General features: G+C 47.8%; 1 protein-coding gene across 9 annotated transcripts in view; it reads right to left on the bottom strand.

Moving 5' to 3' along the window:
• TRIO (trio Rho guanine nucleotide exchange factor) overlaps positions 1–21712 on the bottom strand; it is a 372439-nt gene that overhangs the window by 125842 nt on the left and 224885 nt on the right. For all 9 annotated transcript variants that reach the window (XM_019951041.3, XM_073802019.1, XM_073802017.1 and 6 more), the window contains exons 12-18: positions 15634–15803; positions 14437–14611; positions 9188–9383; positions 7227–7393; positions 5579–5698; positions 3677–3868; positions 3157–3306 (exon numbers count right to left, since the gene is read on the bottom strand). In XM_019951041.3, coding sequence (XP_019806600.1) covers positions 3157–3306; positions 3677–3868; positions 5579–5698; positions 7227–7393; positions 9188–9383; positions 14437–14611; positions 15634–15803 — 1170 coding nt within the window. The remainder of the gene's footprint in view (positions 1–3156; positions 3307–3676; positions 3869–5578; positions 5699–7226; positions 7394–9187; positions 9384–14436; positions 14612–15633; positions 15804–21712) is intronic.

The raw sequence follows: 21712 nt of genomic DNA, 5'->3' as shown, positions 1-21712 counted from the left end.
GGAGAAACCCTGAGTCAGAGGACCTGGCTAAGCTGCACCGGGATGTCTATAAAGGGCAGACAGTAAATATTTTCAGCTCTCCGAGTCATGTGGGCTCCATCTCTCTGTTGCAACTACTCAACCTGCCCATTGTAGATGAAAGTGGCCTCGACTGATAAATGAGAGTGGCCAGATTTAGCCCTCAGGGCTTAGCTTGCTAACCCTTGGTTTAAGCCATTGAATTGTGGGGTGGTTTGTTATTGTGGTAATAGAAAACTGATATTCCATGTTTGCAAACCGAATAAGTAATTTCATTCATGTATTTAAAAAAGTTTTATTTAAGAGAAAAGAGATATAAATATGAAATCAAAATGGTTCAGGAAAAAAATCCCTTAATTATAATAGAATTGGAAATATCTTGCACATTTCCTAGCCCAGATCTGGAATCAATCTTTTTCTTAAGGAGCTCGGTCTCCTTCTTGTGGTAAATGGCACTGAAAGCCCACAATGTGGGCACTAGGGATGCTTGTTATCATTGGGCTGGTCATCGTTCCTAGGCCTTTTCAGTAAATGGAGCTGCAACACCTTTTTTTTTTTTTTTTTTAAATTAAGAGAAAAATACATCATGAGTCTCTAATGATAAGACCGAAATAAGTGGTCATTCCAAACAGCAAGGAAGCCGTAAAGACTGCTAGGGTTACATCAAAAGGACATCTGAGCCAACCTGACTTGAAGGGGCTCCCACTAGTGGGACAAGTTGAATATAGAAAGATAAATGACTGTAACTGATTGAAACACACCAAATGTTAAAATCCACGATGATACTAAACGAACAAATTAATCATATGCAGAGGTTGCTAGGGCAACAGATCATTATTCTGAAAATCATAAACAAAGTGAAGGAATCAAGCATTTACCTCCCCCCCACCCTTTTTTTGGACAAACTCTATTTTAGCGTAACCAAATAGCTGAGGAGGGAATAACTGCAGCTAATCAAGGCAGAAAGAATGATAGAATGCCACCATTTTGCAACTCCTAATGAAACAATATCACCACTGGCTACCAAACCCAGTGGGTGAAAGGCTGATGGGGAAGTACACAATGGATGACATGGACTTACGACATCTGAAGCACTGAAAAGCCCTCATATCACAGAGACAGCCGGAGAAGCAGACCTGTGTGTGTCCTGGAGCAATGCCGTTGGAAGTACACAACACCACCCATCAGGTACCCTAAGTGTACCCCACACACTCACTTAAACCTGAACCGGGTCAAGGCCCTCAACACAACTAACAAAAATGTAGAGAATCCGGGATGGTGCTAAATGACTCCACAGGATGCAATTACCAAATCCAGAATGAGGGAAATTCCACAGTATGAATAACTTATTTCTTCAATTAACAAATGCTAATAAAAGGGAGGGTGGGATTTAGACTGAAAGAGACTTAAGAGACATACCAATCAAATCAATGCATGGTCTTGTTTGGATCTTGATCAAGACCACGTATAAAAACACATTTATGGGACAATCAGAGAAATGTGAACACCACTGGATTTCATATAAAATAAGAGTTACTGTTAATTTTTCAGGTCCAATAATGGTATTGTGGTTGTAGAATGGTTTTAGAAAGGCAGAATTTAATGCTTAGATACACACAGAGGTCTTTATAAATAAAATGGTGTAATATCTAGAATTTAAAATAATCCAGTTAAGGTGGGCATATGCCCATATGTTGGTAATTATTGAAGCTGGGTGAGAAGTACATAGGGGTTCATTATCCTTTCTCTTAATTTCCATAAGCATTTTTAAACTTCCATAATAAGTTTAAAGATATCCAACACACCAAAGACATATCCTAGTTGAATGAAAGAATCTGACCAGGTCTGTGATTATTTTTGTTTTGTAATTTTACCTAAATATCTTTCTTAATTATATTAACTAAGTAGTATGTAATTTTGTTTTATACTAAATGGATTCCAGAGAAAGAGAGGCAATTGTAACGATTCCACCCCAAAACATCCCAGTAGTGGTGGACCTTTCCTAAACTTAAACAGCACCGACAAGCAGGGGTGGGGCTTTCAGGTCCTGTTTGGAATAGTTACAACTAATGACCCTGGGAAGCTCCAACTGTTTTCCCACCTTGATTTGCTTAAAAAGAAAATCTCTATGGTGGAAGCTCATAATAAGTTACCAGGTAAGAATTTTCAAAGAGTTACAATTTGTTCTCCCAGACTAAACAATAACTCTCTGTCAGCTCAGAGGATCACCTTCAGAAATGAAACAGAAACAGAAATGATTAAATGTGACAGGAAATGGTGTCAGAGAGGTCAGGATGCTGGAGCAAGGAGGAAAACTAAACCAAGTAACATGGAAAGTAAACACCACACCTAGTTTTCATAGGTCTGAGTGGCCACCAACAGAACCTCAGGAGAACTTTTTCACAAGTGAAAGAATGCAACGTGGAAACATTCAAAGTCAATGTATCTAAACATTTTGACCACTTTTTAAAATTTAATTGTTGCAAAGCACACCAGTAACTCAGGTATGGACTCTATATACAAATGACAAAGCAGGCTTGATAAGTGCCTCATTTAAAGCTTCTCAGAGTTAAAACTTTCAGCCAGGCTTTGAATGGGATTAAATTTCTCTTGCAGGAAACACTTCCTGAATAAGTACAGTATTAGTAACTGGTCCTGTGAACCACAAGGGGTGTTCCTGCTTTGTGTCCACTCTACACTGGGCTCACACGTGTTCTGAGACAGTCTTTATTCCTCAAGAGGCTGTATTTCCAAAGGAAGATTATTTTAAGCTCTAGGCATTTTTGTTCCCCCAAATCAATCTCTCTGCGTGTCTGTTCAGGATCACTTGGTATTGTGACTTCCACCCGATCTTTATGCACACAGCTTTCTATCTGGCTCTCTGTCTGTGGAAACTAGAAGGAGAGCACAAATGACAACTGAAACAAGAGTTTAAGATCTCCGATCAGCTGACTTATGGCTGAGGCAGGGTCACCGCGATCTCTCTCCAGGGCAGGGGCGCTGCGAGGCAGGCGGGGCCGGAGGAGTGGCCGCAGCTGCGGGACTGACAGTCCGGACGCCCCACCGGCTCAGGTGGACCCTCGGGGGGGCTGCGAACCCCGTCACTGAGGCACCACACCCGGAAGGCCGGCTCCGTACCTTCAGGAACGCTTCCTTCTGCTCAAGGTGCTTGCTGATCATTGGGGTGACGTGGTCCGTCTCGGAGTTGGGGCCCAGCTTGTCGGCCCCCCCACACCAGTCCTCCTCTCTCTTGTACTCCTGCTCCAGGCTCTCGAGGACACTGCAGACCTGCGGCAGGAGAGAATCCAGGCTCAGAGGGACCACTCGGCACCCACGGGATGACAAGTGCCGGCCCGAGGGCCGGGGCCGCCACCTGGCGTGCGGCCATGCAGGCTTTCAGAACAAGGCCAAAATACAAGGTGAATTTCCCTCCTCTCTCTGCCCTGTGTCAGGCCATCCATTTAAATGAGAGGAAAAGGGACATCTCCTCAGATCCTTTCCGACCTGCTCTTTTTTGATACGTAAGAGAAGCAAGAATAATCTTAATCCCATAATGCCGCTTTTCTCTGTTCGACTGGCCCAGGACTGACCGGCGAGGTAAGGACTGAGCCGTGCCGTGCAGCCAGGCTCAGCAGGCGGCAGCGGCGGGGAGCCCTACCTGCTCCGAGGTCTTGTAGAAGGCCACGGACGCGTTCACCAGCTTCAGCCGGTCCTCCATCTTGAGCATGAGCTGCTGCCAGTGCGAGGCCACCTTCTCGGCACAGTCCCGGATCATGTCCATGTCGTAGTGGTTGGCCTGCAGCATGGCTTCTGCCTTCTGCTGCACCTGCAGTGCGCTCTGGTGGGTCTTCTAAGGGGGGGAGAGAGCGGAAGGAGCGGGAAGGCCGCAGCTCTTCCGTCTGCTCACTTTTACGGGAACGACTTCAGTTAACACTCACTAGGACGCTTCGAAAACCACAGCTGACAGGTTAGTTAAAAAAAAGCTTTTACGCCTACCAACAACTATTTATATTTACCCAGGGAATGATAAAATGCCTTAGGACTTTCCAGAATGGGGTCTTGGTTGTGGACTTTCCAGCTTTTGAGAGATAGCAGGAAAAACCCTTAGCAGCCAATATTCTAAAAAAGCTGTTGAAACGTTCCAAGTTTATTATTGCTATTGATTCTTCTTATAATAGCGGCCAGGGGCTAATGAACAAGTGGAGAAAAAGGTGGCCTAAGTGAATGCTCTTTATTTCACTTTTACCTTAAACACTGGACTCGAGTAAAAGGTTTTCAAAAACTACTGATTTAAAAAAAGAGAAAGAGAGAAACACAGTTAAAAGCTAAAAATGAACCAACTGTGTTCTCTGGAGGTCCATGCCAGACAATGAATCTATGAAGACAAACTGGCAAATCCGGTAACAACTCCTGCTCTCGTATCCTCACTAGAAGCTTCTGTGAGGGGCTGAGGTCAGGGTCCTCGGGGAAACCAGAGGGCCCGGCAGGGCAGCCGTCAGGGGGAAGCACATGGGTCTCTGTGGACACAGAGTTTTCTCTTTTTTTTAAACAACGGCAAAATTTTGCATTTCACCTGAAGTGGTACCAATGGCCCCATAAAACACTGTACCCAGCGTAATCCTGTCCGTTACCCAGACGGTGAGGCGCATCAGTGATTTAATTACTAGAAGGCACTTGGCACAGGGTACGATTTTCACAAGATTCACCCAGAGTCTGGGCTTCAGGGAGAAGTGTTAGTGTCTGTCCACTGGCGCTGAATAGTTGAGAGTAAATTAATCTAGGGAAGACATTAATGGTAATTTCTTTGGTTTTCATCTCTGGCTGGGAATATGTATATAACTAGAGCAGGAAACAAGTTTTCTATAATCAAATGCTCTCTTTCCCTTGACTGTGCCTTGAGACCACCCGTCACAATCATTAACTCCTCCACCCTCCAAAAATACTCTAAAATGAATTAATCCATATGCTGTGAGAGTGACTGGCCGAGCCATTTTGCTCAAGTCCCGGCACAGCACTGACCCCGTCAAGGCACAAAACCCTCTGGTGAGGGACGCTGCTTTTCCCCAGGGTCACAGGAGCTCTGTGCACAGCACTGTTTATGGGGGAAAGGGAACTGGTGATTGGCACCCGGTCCTGAAGAGCCACCCCAAGTGCCCTGATTTTTCAAGACCAGTTACACAGCAGCAACTGTGCCTATAACATCAGCAAAATGTGAAAAACCTCAGCTGAGACCCCAGCTCGGGCTCCCTGGTGCCGAGATGTTCCCGACAGGTGAGGTGCATCCTGCCAGGGCCCTGACAGCAAGGGGACAGCAAGAGCCACTCCCGGCCTCTGGGACCCTTGCGGTAAGGTCGCCCTGGTGGGCATGGACAGCCTCCCATCACTGCAGTTGCCAGACTGCTTCCCCCTCTTGTAACGAACTGCAGGCTCGTAAGCGCAGCCGTTTGGGCTTCCACTAAACCCCCTTCGGCTCCCAGGGTCAGTGCCGTGTGAGGGGACTTAACAGGCTGGTCCTGAGGTTGGAGAGGCCGGGTTCCGGGGCCAGGCTGGGCGTCCGCACCTCGATGGCGTGCTGGAACTGTTCGTGCTCCCTCTGCAGCTGCTCCGCCTCCTGCAACGAGCTGGCCGTGATGAGCCCGGCGTTCAGCATTGACTCTCCGTTCCGGATCCAGCCCAGCACCTGAAACACGACACAGGGAACTCCATGCAGCAGCCCCTCTGGGGCATCCAGGCCATGGACCAGCAGTGACGCAGTCCGAGTGCTCGGCGGTCGAGCTGCTCACTTACCTGCGAAGCAGGGATTTCCTCGTGATCCTACTGGCAACAGCCTGCTACCCTTCCCTGGTATCTGATCGTTAAGTGCTGCATTTTAAAATTAATTCTATCATGTTTAGTTTCAAGTGGGAGCTGGAAAAGGTGGAGGGTCCGGAGGATTGATCATCAGTCCACAGGTCAAACCAGACTGAGGATCACATACGAGGAAACCTACGATTGCAAAGAATTCCCTGATACTCAAACATATGTATCTTTCACTCCTTTTAGGCCTCGTGGACATGCAGAATTAGCAAAGTGCCTGATAAGGGAACTGTTTTGATGTCACTAATGTATTTTCCACTTTAGAGTCAGTGTTAAGACAGCACACTGACCCAAGGATGAATTTAGCTGTTGGCTAATGCTCAGGGCCACACCACCAGATTCTTAGCATCACAGAATGAGAAGTCAGTTTTGACCATGGAAGCCACAGGGATGTGGAAGGTCATTCTGGGTAATCATTTGTGGCAGAAACTGCTGGTTACTTAACCAGTACCTAGTGTCTTCATGTCCTTTACTCAGAAAATCCCGACTTGGGAAAGAGCTTAAAATAAAGCCAGTTCTCAGCTCCTATGACAGCTTGGTTGCAAATACCACACAATTCTAGCCACTGAGATCAAAGCAGGGGCTTCTGGGCCATTTGGGGAACACATTTCTTTTCTGATCCAGGTGCTGCCTCTTTCTTGATATGCTTTTCCCTTCCTGATACCTGGAATGTGGAGGTGATAGCTGGGGCTACAACAGCCATTTGGCAACCATTAAGCCCCTCCAATCAAACAAACAGATGCCTTTCTACACAACTACAAGAATCCCAGAAAGCCATACTTCCATGGTTTCCCTGCTCACGTGATAAAATGTAACAGACAGGCTAAATATGCACATGCATGGAATCCCACCGGCACTGAGCCAAAAGCAATCTCTTCCAAATGTCCCATTTGTATTTTGCCATGCCATCTGGGAGATGGGAGTATCGTATCCTGAGAACACAAGAAGACCCAAGCCATACACAGCCTGTGATCCCGGCCAGACTGCTAACAGTCTATTTGGGGAAAAAAAATCAATCATATAGTTATTCAGCCCGGGAAGCAACGTGGTCAGGGTTTCAGGCAAGAGACAACCAATAACAAAACAAGCTAAGTGGAGGTGACTCTCAAGTGACCAGTTGCTGGGTGACGAAGGCTTTTCCACTCCAGAGTAAACACAGAGCTGCCCAGGCACTGGCTCAATTTTACACGCTAGCTGTGGTGTGTCGGGGGTGTGTTGTATTCTACACCAGGACAGCTGTGTTCTGATCAGGGACAATCTGCCCCAAGGCTTACACATCCGAGCTACCAGGAGAGCACTCATCGAGCGCTCGCTTGTCGGCTGGGTCCCCTTCACTCCGCACATTCGTTTACCTGCTTCACTTCGGCCTGCAGGTGGCGGAGCTGCACACACTGCTCCAGGTGCTTCCGGTGTTGCTCGGCTGCTAAATCCAGCTCCTGCTGCTTCTCGTGGAGAAACTCCAGCAAGTCCTGGACCCGGGTGGCCATGTCTACGTCTCTGTCGCAAAGCAGCTCCACGCCTGCGGACATTGAAGGGAGGCCCGGAATTCAAACAGCACTTCAACCTGTTCTTTTTGTTTTTTAAAAAATATCTTTATTGGAGTATAATTGCTTTACAGTGGTGTGTTAGTTTGTTTCTGTGAATCAGCTATATGTATACAAAGTGAATCAGCTATATATATACATATATCTCCATATCCCCTCCCTCTTGCGTCTCCCTCCCACCCATCCTATCCCACCCCTCTAGGTGGTCACAAAGCACCAAGCTGGTCTCCCTGTGCTATGCAGCTGCTTCCCACTAGCTATCTATTTTACATTTGGTAGTGTATATATGTCCATGCCACTCTCTCACTTCGTCCCAGCTTCGTCCCACCATCCGTGTCAAGTCCATTCTCTACATCCGCATCTTTATTCTTGTCCTGCCCCTGGGTTCAACAGAACCATTGTTCTTTTTAAGATTCCACATATATGTGTTAGCACACTGTATTTGTCTTTCTCTTTCTTACTTACTTCACTCTGTATGACAGACTCTAGGTCCATCCACCTCACTACAAATAACTCAGTTTCATTTCTTTTTATGGCTGAGTAATATTCCATTGTATATATGTGCCACATCTTCTTTATCCATTCACCTGTCGATGGACACTTAGGTTGCTTCCATGTCCTGGCTGTTGTAAACAGTGCTGCAATGAACATTGTGGTACATGTCTCTTTTTGAATTATGGTTTTCTCCAAAGAAGATATACAGATTGCCAACAAACACATGGAAGGATGCTCAACATCACTAATCATTAGAGAAATGCAAATCAAAACTCAATGAGGTATCACCTCGCACAGGTCAGAATGGCCATCATCAAAAAATCTACAAACAATAAATGCTGGAGAAGGTGTGGAGAAAAGAGAACCCTCTTGCACTGCTGGTGGGAATGTAAACTGATACAGCCACTATGGAGAACAATATGGAGTTTCCTTAAAAAACTAAAGACAGAACTACCATACGACCCAGCAATCCCACTACTGGGCATATACCCTGAGAAAACCGTAACTCAACCTGTTCTTAAGGGAGCATGACGTACATGCTGCATTTGTGAACTACCTGCCCGGCGCCGGGTCAAGCCATTACTGTGAAGGCCAAGTTTGAGGAGGTCAGAGGCAGCAGAGGAGGTTTACGCCTGCCTCCGAGCATGTCTCAGAGGATAAATTTGATGTGGTCCAAAGCCAAATATAACATACAGCTAATCAAAGCAAACCCGTTTCCTATCAATCTACTTCTGCTCCTACACTGATATCTGGTGAAAGTGAGTCCTTTTTAAATGCACAAACTTCGGTTTGTTTCCGTTGTTATCCACTGTATACCCGTTCACTCTTGAGGAAGCATTTAGTTTGACTTGTGTAAAATGAGTAACGTAGGACACAGGTTGTTGCTAAGTTTCTAACACTACAGTTCCCTCTACGTTTTTGAGCCTATAGTGACATCTGCTGGTAAAATATAAAACTAAGAAAAAAATAAAGGACATGAAAATATTTTCTTGGGGTTTACATTTCATTCGTGGAGATCCAACAATATATAATTTGTAAAACTAAAGTTCGTGCCACTTGAAATAACATGCAGGAATATTAAGAGTAAGTACACTAGTCAATATTAAATGTGATCATATTATGTGGGTGAAAGAAAGCAAAACGTTTCCTTTCAGAGAGCACGTATTTATAACACCTCAATCACAGGGGTAAGGGACCTGCGCACACCCTGAAAGGAACCGGATGCGCTCCTGCGGGGACACGAGACCCGTCCCAGGGCGGAACGCGCTGCTCACCAGAGGCCTGCACTTCGTTGACATATTGCAGGAGGTCCTGCCCTTGGTGGATGACGTCGAAGGTCAGGTTATTCATGGTCAGAGCCTTGTCCGCGTGGTGCTGCAGGCGCTGCTCTGCTATTGTGAGGTCCTCCGTGTCAAAGTCATTCATTTGCTGAGAAAGCTCGTCGTTCCAAGACTCAAGGTCTGAGATGATCTGACAGAGGAAAGTTATCTGCTTAGGACCAAGACTTAAAAAATAAATATCTGCTGTGATGTCTCACTGTGCCAGGTAGGGAAGGAAGAGAATAAGGTGACTGTGTCAAAAGGACACAGGAGCCAGGTGACTGGGACCATTAGACCCTAAAAAAATTTACCACAATTGAATAAAATACACAGAATACACAAAAGTCCATTAATTCCTAATGATGTTAAAAAAAGATCTAAAAAGCCAGAAATTAATGAAAAGCTCTTTGGTTTTGATTAAAGGGCACCAACCTTCATCCACAAAATTGGTTCTTAAAGGAGAAAATTAATTATTTAAGCACACAACGATGAAGGAAAGTTCCTCTTTACAGTTAAATCTAGCTATTAAATGTAGAAATAATAAAATTAAAAAACTTCTTTGTAACCAAAAAAAAAAAAACTACTACTACAATACCTGTTGAGGTAAAAGTCATCAGCGCCCAGTGAACTATCCCGAGAGGCTGACGGGGACCAGGCTGCACCTCCTGCCCCAAAGACCGCCCACAGAATCCCTGCAGATGCGGGACCAGACAGCACACGCCTCCTGACAGGAGCAACCATGCTGAGCCACCTGCGCAGCTTCTGGTACCAAAATGAACCCGAACCTGACTGGGTCTTCCCATCTGCCTTCTAAGGTTACAGGAAATGTCGAGGAAAGACCAGCAGTTAAACAGCCTACCAGAGATCAAGTGAGAAAATGCAAAACGTGGGACCTGGTTCCTCTGACAACTGAATGTTATTTCAACAAGTCACAACACGGGAAAAAGAGAAGGGCGGATGGGGGGAGGATTCTAGATGAAAAGGCTAACCACCAAACGCAGGGGCAGACCCCACGTGCCTCTTCTCTGCAGTACTTGCAGAAATCTGAACAGAGGCTGGGTATTAGCAGACACCAAAGCATCACTCTTAACGGCGAGGTGCTTAGGATGTGGTTATGCAAGAAAATGGCCTATTTTTTAGAGATATTCACAAAGCCTTTAGGACAGAAACATGATCAGCTGGCAAAGATTTCCTCTGCAACACTACAGCACAGCAATAGCAAGAGGATACTTGACGTAAGAGGGGCAAACTCATGTTGAATTTACAGGACAGGCATCTGGAAGGTCATTGTACTATTCTCGCTACTTCTGTGTAGTTTGAAAACTTTCATGCTATACTTTTTAAAAACTAAGACCAAAAATTATGAAATCCAGAAAGGAGGAGAAAAACTTCTTGTGAAAGAATATTATACTCCACACTTCAATGAAATAGCATTTCCCATGGATCCTCATTGACTTTGTCCACAGGAGCTGTAAGGAAATTAGTCTGAGAATTTGAGAATGTGAGAGAGTTTACACAGAATCCAGCTGGGAGATGGGAAGTAATAAACATCTTAAGGCTTCTCCAAATTCCTATTGCCCAAATCTTCCTGATTTCTTCCTTTTATTACTTGGTCTCCATAATATATGTGCACATTATATTAATTTATTAAATTATATCAATTTATAAAGTAATCATTTTCAACAACGCCAAATTAGACACAAACCAAGAGGCTACGAGAAAAATATTTTTTAAAAGGAAGGAAATTACCATAACTTTAATCTTTATTTCTATTCTAAGGGGAATTTTTTAAATTAATTAATTAATTTTATTGATTTATTTTTGGCTGCGTTGGGTCTTTTGCTGCTGTGCACGGGATTTCTCTAGTCGTGGTGAGTGGGGGCTACTTTTCATTGCGGTGCGCGGGCTTCTCTTGTTGTGGAGCACGGGCTCTAGGTGCACGGGCTTCAGTAGTTGTGGCTCGTGGGCTCAGTAGTTGTGGCTCGCGGGCTCTAGAGCGCAGGCTCAGTAGCTGTGGCGCACGGGCTTAGTTGCTCCGCGGCATGTGGGATCTTCCCGGACCAGGGATCGAACCCGTGTCCCCTACATCGGCAGGCGGATTCTTAACCACTGCACCACCAGGGGAGTCCAGGAATTTTCTTTCTTAATGTTTGTTTGTTTTCTGACACTGAGGGAGAAGAGAGTTCGGTGTGGTGGTGAGTTACAGACTCAGCGACAGTGCCTCATGGAGACAACATTAGGCTCAAAACACTCAAGAAATGGACAATAAACAAAGGTCGAGGTGCTAAAAGCAGCAGGATTCAAAAACACTCACTGAGCACAAAGAAACGCTGGCGATGGTCAGGATCCAGGATCATCAGGAAAAATCCTGCCCTCACGTTCAGCGTTGTTAATAACCACACAAGCCAAGAAAAGAAATCTGTGGCACAAACAAAGCTCCAGAAAGGGGAAGGCTTTTTTGAACAGAGATTCTTTGAAGGAATAACTTTGACACAATTTTTTGTAATGTAGCCCCGAACTTTTAGAAAGTCTGTTTTCCTTTCTAAATGCAGATAGTTATGACTGTTCTCCATAACTAAACTGTCACAAGATGCTAGTGTAAGGCTTTTGTTGTTCTTTTTAGACCAACACAGCAGATTTTATATGGAATATTTGGAGACTGAAATAGCAATATTCTAAGCCATAAGAAACCCTGCTCCACTTCTGAGAGATGGAAATGCTATTTCAACTGAAATACAAGTGATATGGGGGATTTTTCTCACTGACCAGGTAACAGATGAACTTCTGCCACAAAGATGACTCCATGCCTCCTACGGGCAGTCAGAGGGGGCATCTTCCCAGACAGGAGAGGAAACCCCTGCAGAGCCTAAACTGCTCAGCTTTTCACATTTTCAGGATTACTCCAGAGAACAGAGGCTCTCAGGCTGTGACATTTAAAAGCTTTTAAACTATATTTTAGCTGGTCTGTGACTGAACTGCAGGGTTACGTTCCCAGCTTAGGAAAGCCCTTATCCCTGGCCGAGAGCAGTGGCTTTGTTGAGGCCATGTGGAACTCTGTGGCTATCAAGTGGGGAAAATGTATGTTTTTGGTTCCTGATCTACGTTTTAAAACAGTAGTTTTATGAAAGTAGAAATACAATAAAAAAAAATTTTTTCCCTTTGCGATAACATTAATACAAGTAAAGCCAATATTTTATTTCAAATATCAAAATGTCCTGGAAAGAAAACTTCCAATAATACTTCTGATTGCTCTGTGTTTCTTGATCGAAACTATTCAGTAAGCAGCTAAGTCACCAGGAGCAATTCCTATGAAGTGGAGGTTGAGAGGAAGGCAGCCACGCTGGCTCTTCTGTTCATTCAGCGCTGCACCTTGACCCCGGCCAGCCCCCAATGATGCACCCTGACCCTTGCTGACCACCAATAATGTACTCTGACCCTGGATGCCCACCAATGATGCACCCTGACCCTGGCTACCCCCCGATGATGAACCCTGACCCTGGCTACCCCCCGATGATGCGCCCGACCCTGGCTAGCCCCCGATGATGCGCCCTGACCCTGGCTACCCCCCGATGATGCGCCCTGACCCTGGCTACCCCCCGATGATGCGCCCTGACCCTGGCTACCCCACGATGATGCGCCCTGACCCTGGCTACCCCCCGATGATGAAACCTGACCCTGGCTACCCTCCGATGATGCGCCCTGACCCTGGCTACCCCGCGATGATGTGGCCGACCCTGGCTACCCACCAATGATGCACCGTGACCCTGGCTACCCCCCGATGATGCGCCCGACCCTGGCTACCCACCAATGATGCACCGTGACCCTGGCTACCCCCAAACGCTGCAAACTGGCAGCTGTGGCGCGGCACCGCGAATTGAGACCAGCGCACCTCTTCTTCATGTGGCTCCACGTGGATGGGAAGATTAAGACCAGAGCCCTTGAGTAGCTGTTACCAGGCAACATGTGCAGGGTTTGACTCCTTTCTTGTCATCAACCAGTGATGACAATGAAACAGCCAAGATGGCCTTTCTTTAATGAAAACACTGATGGAAGTTTAGACAAGCAGGCAACCAAAGGCCCCTGTGAGAGGCACACACACCAAACCACCACTCGGGGCGGGACCGAGGGACGAGCTCCAGGCCCACTTCGGGCAGACGGTCCCCCTGAGCTGCGGCAGCCCTGCCATCCCTCTGCCTTCGGTGGCGCCTCGGTCCGGACCCCACTGCCCTCAAGGCCCTGTTCCGAACGCAGGACAAGTGATAGATATGGAGACAGCAGGCTCTACAGATTCTGGCCGCCAGGCACGGGCCACCTGGGGTGCCTGGAGGTATCTGGACAGGCAGCAGGTCCCTGCCAGCAGCGGCATGAAGCCCACTGGCTCCAGGAAGCCAGGCTCACCCACGGAGTTTTGGTTCCTTTTATCACATTTCACACACAGATTCAGCGTCATCCAATTATACTTACTTCTGCTTGTACTTCACCAAGTTCAAAAGTAAAAGATCTTGCCTGGCAGAGAATTAAGAACCGCCCTCTTAAGAAACCTGTCCTTCTTTCTCCCAGTCACAAATAAGGTGCAAAAGTCAATTTTTTAGGTAAGAATTACAGATCGCCTGAGAACACTTCTGTGAAGAAGAAGAAAAAGAAAAGAAACCTGTCCTTCTTTCTCCTAGTCACATATAAGGTGCAAAAGTCAATCTTTTAGGTAAGAATCACAGATCGCCTAAGAACACTTCTGTGGGGAAAAAATGGGGTTTCCTGGGACGTACCAGCTTATGACCACAGGCTCTGGGAACACTCATCCTTGAAGGGAGAGGAATGGCGGGGGGGAGGGAAGGAGGGAGGAAGAGCATCACTGCCCTGAGCTTGCGCTTCTGCTTCCAGGACAAGGGGACTGCTTTGAGGGGTCCAATCAAGGATGAACAAGCCCAGGTGACAAGGTGGCCCTGTTTGTAGAAGCCCTGCCTGGATCCACTCTCAAAGCTCGCTCACGTTGCTGTCCTGCTGTGTGGTGTCTGTCCTGCTGCCCACCTGCCTGCCCCAGAGCCAGGCCCCATCTCCCAGGGCCGAGCTGGGAGGAGCCGCTCTTTCCCTCCCCTCCCCCTCCCCCTCCCAGCGCAGAGGCTGGGGCAGTAGGCGAGGGGCAGAGGAGGGGTGCTGGAGCTCTGGGAGCAGGCCCGGGTGGGCGGGGCAGGGGGGACACTCACGTCGATGGCGTCCCTCTCAAAGATGCGCAGCTGCAGGAAGAGCTCGAGCTTGATCTTGCGCTCCTGGAAGAGCTCCTCCATCTGCGCCTGGGCCTCGTCCAGCTGCTGCAGCACCGTCTCGATGTGGCTGATGGAGCTGTTGTGTGGGGTCTTGTTGCTGGAGATGGCGGAGTCCCTGAGAAGGGGCGGAGAGGGACAAACAGGAACTGGATGGGAGAGTCTCACCCTGCCGGAGGCCAGAACTGGCGGCTGGGGCCTCGGGGAAGAAGCCGGCGGGAAGCGGGACTGCCCCGCTCGGAACACGGAATAAGCCGCCCCTCCCGCCAGACAAGCCGGGCCTTCCTCCCTGGATCTCAGCATACGCTGAGGAACTCCTTGCGCACTTTTTCACAGCCCCTCTCTTAGAAGAAGGCTAACAGTCACGTGAATCATGTCGTAGAGTTTCATCTTTAGCCACTTTTCTCCGTAAGTAGAGAACAGATGGCATCCGTTCACTACAAAGGGTGGAGCCACGTCAGCTGTGGGGTTAAGCTGTAATACAGCCAACTGAGCCTTCGTCGAGGAAGTCTGCCGGACTCTCAGAAAAGCGAGCATCACGGGAAGTTGTCAGGGGCGATGAGATAAGCCACCCCGAGGGATCCAGCAGGGGCGCTGAATTTACCGGACGGTTCCTTGTGACCCAAGGACAGGGATATGCTCTCTGCCCCAGCCTGCCTCCCCACTTCCTGCCACTAGGAGCACCTGAGTGTCACCTGGTGCCACCCGAGGCCAGGCCTGCTGAGCCTGGAGTCTGAGAGGAGTGACGCCCACCTCACCGCAGAAAAGCAGGTTGCTCAGGGCCTGAAGGACACGGTCCTGGGAGGTCTAAATTCATCTGGTTTGTAAAGAAATTTCAGTAATTTCTAGGTAGCTGTTAAAAGGAAATATTAATAAGACCTGAATCCTGGGGAGGCGTATTAGTCAATGCCATAATGAGAAAAATCATAAGAGTGAAAAACACTGTGAGAGAGAAAAAGAGAAAAGAAAAAAGAGAGAGTGATGTTGGTCTCCTTTGCATGCATGGTTGTTATTCGTTCTCTGCCTAGTTGGACAGAGGATTATAACTAATTGTTCCAAAAAGTGAGGGGGAGGGGAAGCCCCCCGCAGATCTCAGAGCGTCCGCGTGGGGACGGGGGACGGGGATGGGGCGTGGCCCACCTCAGCTGCTGGATGAGGTCCTCCCCTTCCTTGATCACGTTCACCGTCACCTGCAGGGTGGTCTGCTGCTGCTGCCCGAAGCGCTTGATGAGGTCTTGCACGGCCTCCACAGACTCGGCGTACACGTCGTCCAGCAGCTCCTTCTGCAGCTCCTCCAGCCATGTCCACAGCTGCGGGGACAGTGCTGTGAGCCCGGCCCTTCCTGCTTCCCCGGGGCTGGGGGGTCCGGGCCGGGAGGGGACCAGCAGCAGCGGTTCCCAGGGAGCTGAGAGGGAGGCGGGCAGCAGGGGGGCCGGCGGCCAGTGGGACACAGAGCAGGACGCGAAGTGAAGAAACAACCAGGCAGAGAGCCCGAGGGGACTGTCACAAAGGAGAGAAAGGAAAGGGGAGGGCAGCGACCATTCCCAGTCCTTCCCAGACCCAACCCAAGTGCAAGAGGAAACAGAAAAAAATCCCAACAGCTGGAACGTCTGCTAAACCTAACGGGCATTCTTCTATGCGTCTTCTGACTCTTACTTAGCAGAGGCATAGTTTTATTTTTAGCAAGAGCATGGCAGTCCATTACTAATTATTAAACTGCTGCTCAGACAGGGGGCTTTACATCCCTCAAAAGGAAGGAAACATATAACGTGGTAAAATCAACCCGTCACCACGCCCGGCAGGAGATTCGGATGCGGCTCTTGCCAGGTCCCCACTCCCAACACAGGCCACGGTCAACCCGGACACAGGTCAGTCCTTCGATGACAGGAGTACATACGGGAAACACGTGATCACCTTCATTGCCATGACCATTAACAAGGTGTTCGCACACATGGATAGGCAAAGACAACTTGGGACAAGGACTGCTTCCAGCCTGGCGGGGACAGAGCACCTCGACCGCTTCTGGGAAGCCCACTGCCTCTTCCAGGTCCCTGGGTAGCCATTCAGTGAACTGAAAGGACAATTAATTAAACTGAAAGGGCCCTGGTGGCTTGGGAGCGGTTTGTGCGTGGAGAAAAGGCTTCCTGCTTCCGCGGGGGATGGAATAATCACCTCCCGTACGGTAAGGTATGTGTACATTACAGACGGCTGCCCAAGCTGCGGGGAGAGAGGGGGCCCCGACACTGCTGGCCACGTGGCCGACACACGACACTGCCGGCCACGTGGCCTCGCGGCTGACACAGCACCACTGCTTTACTGAGGCCTGACGGACACAGAAGAAACGGCACGAGTTTAAAATACTTTGATATTTGTTAAGTTTGGACACATGTAAACCCATGAAAAGATCAACGCTATCAAGACACTGACGAGCTCCATCACCCCAAGAGTCTTCCTGTGCCCCTGGTAATCCCTCCCTCTGTCTTCCTTCCAGGCGATCACCAGCCTGCTTTCTGCCACTACAGATTAGCTTGCATTTTCTAAAAAAAGAATTACATTCACGGAATCATATAGTAGGTCCTCTTTTTTTTTTGGTCCGGCTTCTTTCCGCATAATTATTTTGAGATTTCATCCATACTACTGCGTGTATCAACAGTTCTCTCCTCTTTGTTACTGAGTAATATTCCATTCTGTGTCGACGCCACAATTTATCCACTCAGATGTTGACGACATCTGGGTTGTTTTCAGTTTGGGGCCATTACAAACACAGCCGCTATGCACACTGGTGTATAGTCTCCATATGCACCTGTGCTTTCCTTTCTTGTAGGTACACATCTAGGTGCAGAGCAGTTGGATCATATGGTAGGTGTATGTTTAACTTTTTAACAAAATGCCAAACTGTTTTCCAAAGTGGCTCATTTCACATTCCCCGACCCTGCTGCCCCCCCACAGCGTCTTGAGAGCTCCAATCCCGCCACATCATTACGGATACCAACGTGGTCGGTCTTTTTAATTGTAGCCATTCAAAATGAGGGGTATCTCATTATGGTTTTAATCAGCAATTCCCTAACGACTAATGATGGCAAATCCAAGCTAACCTTTCAAGAGTTCTTTTGTTGTTAAACATGTATTTAGGTGAAAACAAAGTCTTGCCAGCTGGCTCTTGTTAGGTCAATAAGTATTTAAATAGGGCAGGTAAATTTAAAATCAAGGCGAGTGCTGGCAAAGAACTTACTTTTAGTCAAGTACTTGGGGTCCTAAAAGTTAATTTTACTAAAAATGTTAAAATGTCAACTTGAATCATATTATTTACCCATCTCTGTAAGATATCAAATTTCATACAATCCAAGGATTTTAATTATAGGCATTTTAGACGGAGGCTGGTTCACCTCTGTGATCTTACAGATTAAGGAAAAGAGGCCATAGGTGATGAAGTGACCTGAACAACATGGGCAAACCTATTAGCAGCGCCAACCTATGCTCGAAGTCAGTACGGTATCAGAAAGGAGGCCTCCAGACCTGGTCACACTTCACATTGATACCGCATTTCAACATGAAAAAACGCCATTCATCAACAGACCAAATAGGGACTGATACCTTGCACATCTATTAAGGGTCCAATCAATAACATACCCGTTTTTCATTTTGTTTTGTTTTGTTCTCGAAATTCCCATGAAACTGGTTGCTGCAGTTATAAATAATAGGAAGGATGAAAGCATTACGACCATAAAGAATCTCCCAATTTGCTCTCATATTTCCCACGAAAAATCTTCCATGGGAAGGTGATCATTTCACAATATATAGGAGTACTGAATCCTTATGCTGTAAACCTGAAACTAATAATATGTCAATTATATCTCAATTAAAAAGTGTTTTATCCACAAATAATTAAGAAACACTTTTCTTGTAATATGGAATAACGATTACGAGGCGTGGGTTCTGAAGCCAGATTGCCCGAGTTCAAATCCTGACTTAACATTTCCTAGGGTGTGACCTAGGGCAACTTCCCTGGATCCATGTCTCGGCATTCTCATCTGTAAAATGGACATGGTAATAATGCCTACTCCAGGGAGTTACTGAGAAGATTCAACAAGACGATACATATTTCTTCAAAATAACATATGTTAGCCACTATTATAGTTTTGTTCTTGTAAGAGAAATTTTGATAATAAGAATCATAAAGTTTTTAGAAGTGTTCTTTCTCTGGGTATTTTTCAAAACACATCCAAGTTCCAACCAACTGTTCAAAATATGTCACTTAGTCTGGTAAACTTAATACCGTGCCGCATTTAAATCTTTTACACCTAAAAACAGTGCAGTACGAGGGAAAAGGTGCTGGAATTAGTCCAGATCCTACAGAACTCTCTTCCCACTGGTTCTGGGGAAAGTGCCACGAGTATGTGTGGGTCAAACCCTTTCCTTTCTTCCTGGTAAGTTCTGAAAGAACTAGCTAATTCCTTCAAGAGCCTGGACATCTTGACACGCATCCACGGTGGAGGGTGCACACCGCCCAGCCGGCTGCGGAGTCAGGGAAGCGCCCAGCTCTGGAGGGGTTCACGCAGTTGAAAAGGGAAAAAAAACTGAGGTAGAAGGAGCGAGACTACATTAAAATCCATGATTAAAACGCCCAAAGTTCCTCTGCCCCTTTAGAATTCCTCTGTCGGGTCCTACAGGAAATATTCTCATTCATTTTGGAGGAAAAAGTCTCAGAGAAAGGTCATTTCCAATGCCAACCGATGATGAATTGATGCATATCATAATACAATATGAGTCAGACAAAGTCTATTTTTAAGCTTTCGAAGTGGTACACGTGACGCCCAAAATAACGTCTGAATAAAGGAATGAGAAATAGTCTCTAGGATGCCTGTGAAATTTTTACCATAGGCTTCCTGAGGGTGAAAAAAATTGCACTTCTGGGCATGCTGTTAATTTACAATGAAAAGATAAATCTTTGCCCGACAATGAGAGAGGAGTTGTATCTTATCCAAGTCCTCAGCAGCATGAAATCCACTTCTAAGAGAACTGTGCCCACAGCCAGGTGACGGCCAGGCAGCCGGAGTTAGGCAACGCTGTCCCTAGAGGCCACCCGAGCTGTGGCCAGGAGCGTTCCACGCAGGAGAACTTGAACCCAGCCCAGAATGGGGTGCAGGTGCGTACAGACTTGGGTCACAGTCCAGGATCCAGAGAGAAGGCTGGTTTAGAAAGACCCATGGAGTTCTTGGAAGAAAACTCCTGTGATAAGCTGTGGGAGAGCCTGGTCCTGGATCGAGCATCTGCTGTGTCTGACCCCTGTGCGTCCCCTATCCCAGTCCCTTCCCCCACACCGCCTGTCCTGGGTGGAGCCTAAAGAAGGAGCCGAAGCTCTGCTGGGAGAAAGCCCCTGCAAAAGCCCTTTGCTTGCTAGAGAGGTCTCCGAGAGGAACTCACTGGGGTGGGAGATCCCAGGAAAGCACTGAGTCTCCAGCTGGTTCGGTGGGTGGTCAGATGGGAGCCCCGAGATTTGGGGGCTGCTCTAGCTGCAACCGCTCCCAAGATGCACTGTCTGAACGCAGGCTACCAGCCTGGTCCATCTGGAGGTAGGAGCGCAACACACCAGCTGGGGGGTCCTTATCCCCCATGTGACCTTGGGAAAAGTCCTTGGAGTTCTCTGCCTTCAGTTTTCTCATCTGTGAAATGGGATCATTTTACCATGAGTTTGAGAATCAAGTGAGAGGACCACAAATGTGTGGCAGTGCTCAATTACCACAAGCACTTTGTGAACAGAAGCTACCACCACTGGTGTCCCTTTCCCTACTCTTGTTCTTGACAATCATTCAGGTACCAGTGGGGAAGTGTAAAAGCCGGGAGCAGGGACTTCCCTGGCGGTCCAGTGGTAAAGAATCCGCCTTACAGTGCAGGGGACGTGGGCTGGATCCCTGGTCAGGGAACTAAGATCCCACATGCCGTGGGGCAACTAAGCCCACGTGCTGCAAACTACAGAGCCCATGCGTTCTGAAGCCCGCACGCCACAACTACAGAGCCTGCGCGCCACACCTGAGAGAGAACCCGCACGTCACAACTAGAGAGAAGCCCGAGCGCCGCAGCGAAAGATCCCGCCTGCCGCAACTAAGACCTGACACAGCCCAAAATAAAAAATAAATTGAAAAAAAAAAAAAAAAAAAAAGCCAGGAACAGAAGCAGGCGGCAACTTGCAGGGCAACTTGCAGGGGGAATTCCAGAGGGCACCTGCTATGAGCACAGAACATGATTCCGTTTCAGGCAGAGGAAGCAGGGATCAAAGGGGAACCGCTCCAGCCACGAACAGCACGTTCTTTAGCCTGAAATGACCAACTGTGATTCTGGGGCACATGCCTGTCACCTGACTGAGGAGTAAGGGTTTCAGGAGTACCAATTATTCTTGGATGGGTGATAAAAGATCCCTTAGTATGATGAAATGAAATGTATGAAGGATGTATGGAGCAAGGGGCAGAGGGCAAATAAAGTCAGTATCATGAAGTAATACCAAGGCAAGTATGTGTAAGGGGGGACAGAAAAGGAGGACACCCCAGGAGCATGGCAAGGGCAGCCCACACATTAAGGAGGGACACCATTAAGGGGGGCATCGGGCTCTGCAGTGGAAGCGAGGACAAGGTGAGGCACAGGTGACACGGCTGGGCCCACGGCCGACTCGGACATCGGGGCAGTGCCAGAACCTCAGCCTCCCAGGTATTTAGATGAAGTCTAATTCGCTAAAAACAGATGTTGAGATGTAGAATTTTAAACCTTCTTTTCATTCCACCCCATCCCCAGCGGGTAAGACACTCCCTCCAGCAGCTGTCGCTCCCTGAGGCATCAAGTTGGGGGAAAGTGCCTCGCCACCCAGGGTCGTTCTGAGCACAACCCTGTCTCCCCGGAACAGTATGCAGCTGGTCCAAGTGTACTTCCTCTTGTGCTCTTCAAATCTCCGGAGACAGTGCCTGTTCCTGCAGACCGGCCTCCCTCTCCGGAGACCAACACGTTATTCCCTGCGCTCGGCCAGCTCTGGCAGCACCAGCTGTCTCTCCTCTGAACTCCCCGCCCCCCAATTCGGGGGCTGAAGCACTGAAGGCAGCAGCGAGATACGTCACCCTGGGGGAGGAATTATTGCGGACACTGTCCATCAACACAGGTAGGAACGTTCTTTGTTTAACACATGCTGCTGCCACCTATGTGGCTTATGTTACCTCTGTAACCCGCCCACTTC

Source organism: Tursiops truncatus, chromosome 3, assembly GCF_011762595.2.
Source record: "Tursiops truncatus isolate mTurTru1 chromosome 3, mTurTru1.mat.Y, whole genome shotgun sequence".
NCBI classification, from domain to species: Eukaryota; Metazoa; Chordata; class Mammalia; order Artiodactyla; family Delphinidae; genus Tursiops; species Tursiops truncatus.
Note: the sequence above shows the minus strand (reverse complement) of the source record. Positions and strands in the feature narration are given on the sequence as shown.